General features: G+C 51.9%; 1 protein-coding gene across 1 annotated transcript; it reads left to right on the forward strand.

The window, feature by feature from the left end:
• Positions 1-1,956: 1,956 nt before the first annotated feature.
• On the forward strand, positions 1,957-2,850 carry LOC144562936 (uncharacterized). Its single transcript, XM_078312305.1, has one exon. It carries the CDS (start codon positions 1,957-1,959, stop codon positions 2,848-2,850), a length of 894 nt encoding a protein of 297 aa, XP_078168431.1.
• Positions 2,851-3,130: the final 280 nt, after the last annotated feature.

A 3,130-nucleotide genomic window follows, 5' to 3' on the forward strand; every position in this document is an offset into this window, starting at 1 on the left:
GGTGCAATCCGGCTGCCGCGCATTCCAGGACAACAACCTAACTTCAATCCAGGGGTTGTCAACATGGTGCAGCAGAACACCTTCCATGGACTCGATCACGAGGACCCGCACTCCCATCTCCAGACTTTCCTCGAGTGCATCACGACCATCAAGACCAACGGTGAGAATTCTGATTACACCAAGCTTGCTCTATTTCCTTTCACTCTTAGGGACAAAGCAAAGAAATGGTTGGGATCTTTACCCAGGGACTCGGTTTTGACTTGGAGGGAACTGTCCAAATTGTTTTTGACCAGATTTTTCCCTCATAAACGAACTGCCAAGGTAAGACATGACCTGACCAGCTTTAACCAAATTTTTGATGAACCCCTGAATGAGGCATGGGAAAGGTTTAGAGAATTGCAATACTCTTGTCCACACCACGGTATACCAGACTGGCTCTTGATCCAAACGTTTTACGACGGCTTGAACGAGAGCACTCGTGCTTACGTCGACGCTGTTGCGGGAGGCGCGCTGATGTCAAGGGAGCCTTTAGAGGCTATGAACTTGATAGACAGCATGGCGCAGAACCAGCAGTGGTCCGGCCGCGAAAACTCACGACGAAGAGGAGGCCAAGGAGGTAACCAAGGAGGTGGCAAGTACGAGGTGGATCACATCACTGCTCTCACCGCCAAGATGGATGCCATGCAGAGAGCGATGGACAAGCTCAGCGTCAAAGCAGTAGAACAGCAACCTCACGCCTGCGTCATGTGCGGAGATGAGAGGCACGCTTACGAGCAATGCCCGCTGGCGCAACAAGACGAGGAAAGCGAGCAGGTCAACTCTCTCAACAGCGAACCTTCTTTCTTCCCGAGACCTCCTTTCAGCCGGTCTTATTCCAAAGATCCGGTTGAGCAGCAGCATTGGAGGTCGAACCAGAACAACCCTGCACCGTTCAACAACTCTTCTTCCAGACCGCCCTTCAACAACTTTCAGAGACCATCCTTCAACAACAACACATGGAACAATCGAGCGAACAACAACTGGAACAACCCCCCTCCCAACAACAATAACTGGGGCAACCCATCTTCGAGCAACAGCAACAACAACGGCAACAGGAACTTCTACCAGAACGCTTCCTTTTCCAATCAAGGCAACCGAGCAGCTCCATCTGATCCCCCAAAATCACATGCGCCTACCGGAGTGAATGATTTCACCCATGAGCAGGGCAAGATGAATCAAATGATGTGGGAGCAGATGCAAAGCATGACGACTCAGATGGCTGCCCAAAGCAAGTTGTTGGAGCAGCTGAGCCAGATGGTCACCTCAAGCCAACCTCAACCTGGGAAGCTTCCAGCTCAACCAGAACCCAACCCGAGAGGAGAGGCTAAGGCGATTACTCTGAGAAGTGGAACCCACTACGATGAACCACCACTGCCAAGTGACATCGCGGCTGATCCGGCACCTGACGCGACCCTGACCCCCGTGCATACTCCGGCAAGCGAGGTAAATCCAAGACGAACTGATCCCATTCCACCTCAAGCGAGTACGGATTGTACCAGCTCAGCGGAGCCTGTGCAACCTTCATCTGAAGCGTCAGGAAGTCAGAAGAAGAAAGGAAACGAGAAACCACCCCCGTACCGGCCACCCGTTCCTTTCCCCCAGAGATTAGCCGAGACCAGATTGAACGAACAATTTGCCAACTTTGCAAACGTCATCAAGCAGCTGCACATCACCATTCCTTTCACCGACGCTCTGACTCAAATGCCCACCTACGCCAAGTTTTTGAAAGACATTTTATCCAACAAGCGAAGCTTAGAGGGGCACGAGACGGTCAAGCTGACGGAGCAGTGCAGCGCAATTCTGAAAAGCGAGCTACCCCCCAAACTGGACGACCCTGGAAAGTTCTCCATTCCATGCACCATTGGGAAGGCCAAAATCAAGAAAGCTCTATGTGATCTTGGAGCGAGCGTGAGTCTCATGCCACGCACCATCTATGAGCGCATTGGAGTGGGGGAGCTCAAGCCCACAAGGATGACGTTGCAATTGGCGGACTCTTCAGTGCGACTCCCACTTGGCATAGTGGAGGATCTGCCAGTCCAAGTCGGGAAGTATTTTGTACCCGTCGATTTCGTAGTCATGGAGATGGAAGAAGACAAGGAAGTCCCCATCATTCTGGGACGACCTTTCCTAAGAACAGCTGGCGCGATAATCGACGTGAGACAAGGAACCCTGACTCTGAACTTTGGCGGGGAGAAGGTGAAATTTCAAATTGAACGTGCCATGAAGTATCCGTCACAATCTGAGACATGTTTCCGGGTTGATGGGATAGAAGAGCTCTTAGCTGATCTAGCTGAGGACTACTTTCTTGACCAAGTCAACAACTCGCTGCGCCATCACTCTGAATTCTTATCCCAGCTGCCAAGCGAAGCAAGCGAGTCAATCTGTGCAGCAGATGTGATTCCTGAAGATCTGGAGGATCTCCGATGCAAGTTGGATGGATCACACGAGGACCGTACGACACACCCTGAGACGAGTGGCGGAGCAGAGCTTGACAAGGCTGACGTCTTGACGTTGCACGAGTCAGATCACCCCGACACGGCTTGTGTCAACGATCAGCCTAAGCGCCCAACACCCGAACTCAAACCTCTCCCAGCTAATCTCAGATACGAGTTCCTCGACCCAGATAAAGCTTGTCCTGTGATTGTCAACGCGAGTTTAAACCCCGATCAAACTGCCAGACTTCTGGAGAAGCTGAAGCTTCACAAGGGCGCCATCGGGTACTCAATCAAGGACTTGAAAGGGATCAACCCAGCAACCTGCTCACACCGGATCCTGCTCGAGGATGATCACAAGCCGTCTGTGGAGCACTAGCGGCGACTCAACCCCAATCTAAAGGAGGTGGTGAAAAAGGAGATCCTCAAGCTCCTAGATGTAGGCATCATCTACCCCATCTCTGATAGCAAGTGGGTGAGTCCCATCCATGTGGTGCCCAAGAAGGGTGGCACAACAGTGGTGAGAAATGAGAAGAACGAGCTGGTCCAGACTCGTGTGGTATCTGGGTACCGCATGTGTATCGACTACAGGAAGCTCAATGCTGCCACGCGCAAAGATCATTTCCCACTGCCATTTGTCGACCAACTTCTTGAGAGGC

Source organism: Carex rostrata, chromosome 12 (assembly GCF_964058835.1).
Source record: "Carex rostrata chromosome 12, lpCarRost1.2, whole genome shotgun sequence".
Classification (NCBI taxonomy): Eukaryota; Viridiplantae; Streptophyta; class Magnoliopsida; order Poales; family Cyperaceae; genus Carex; species Carex rostrata.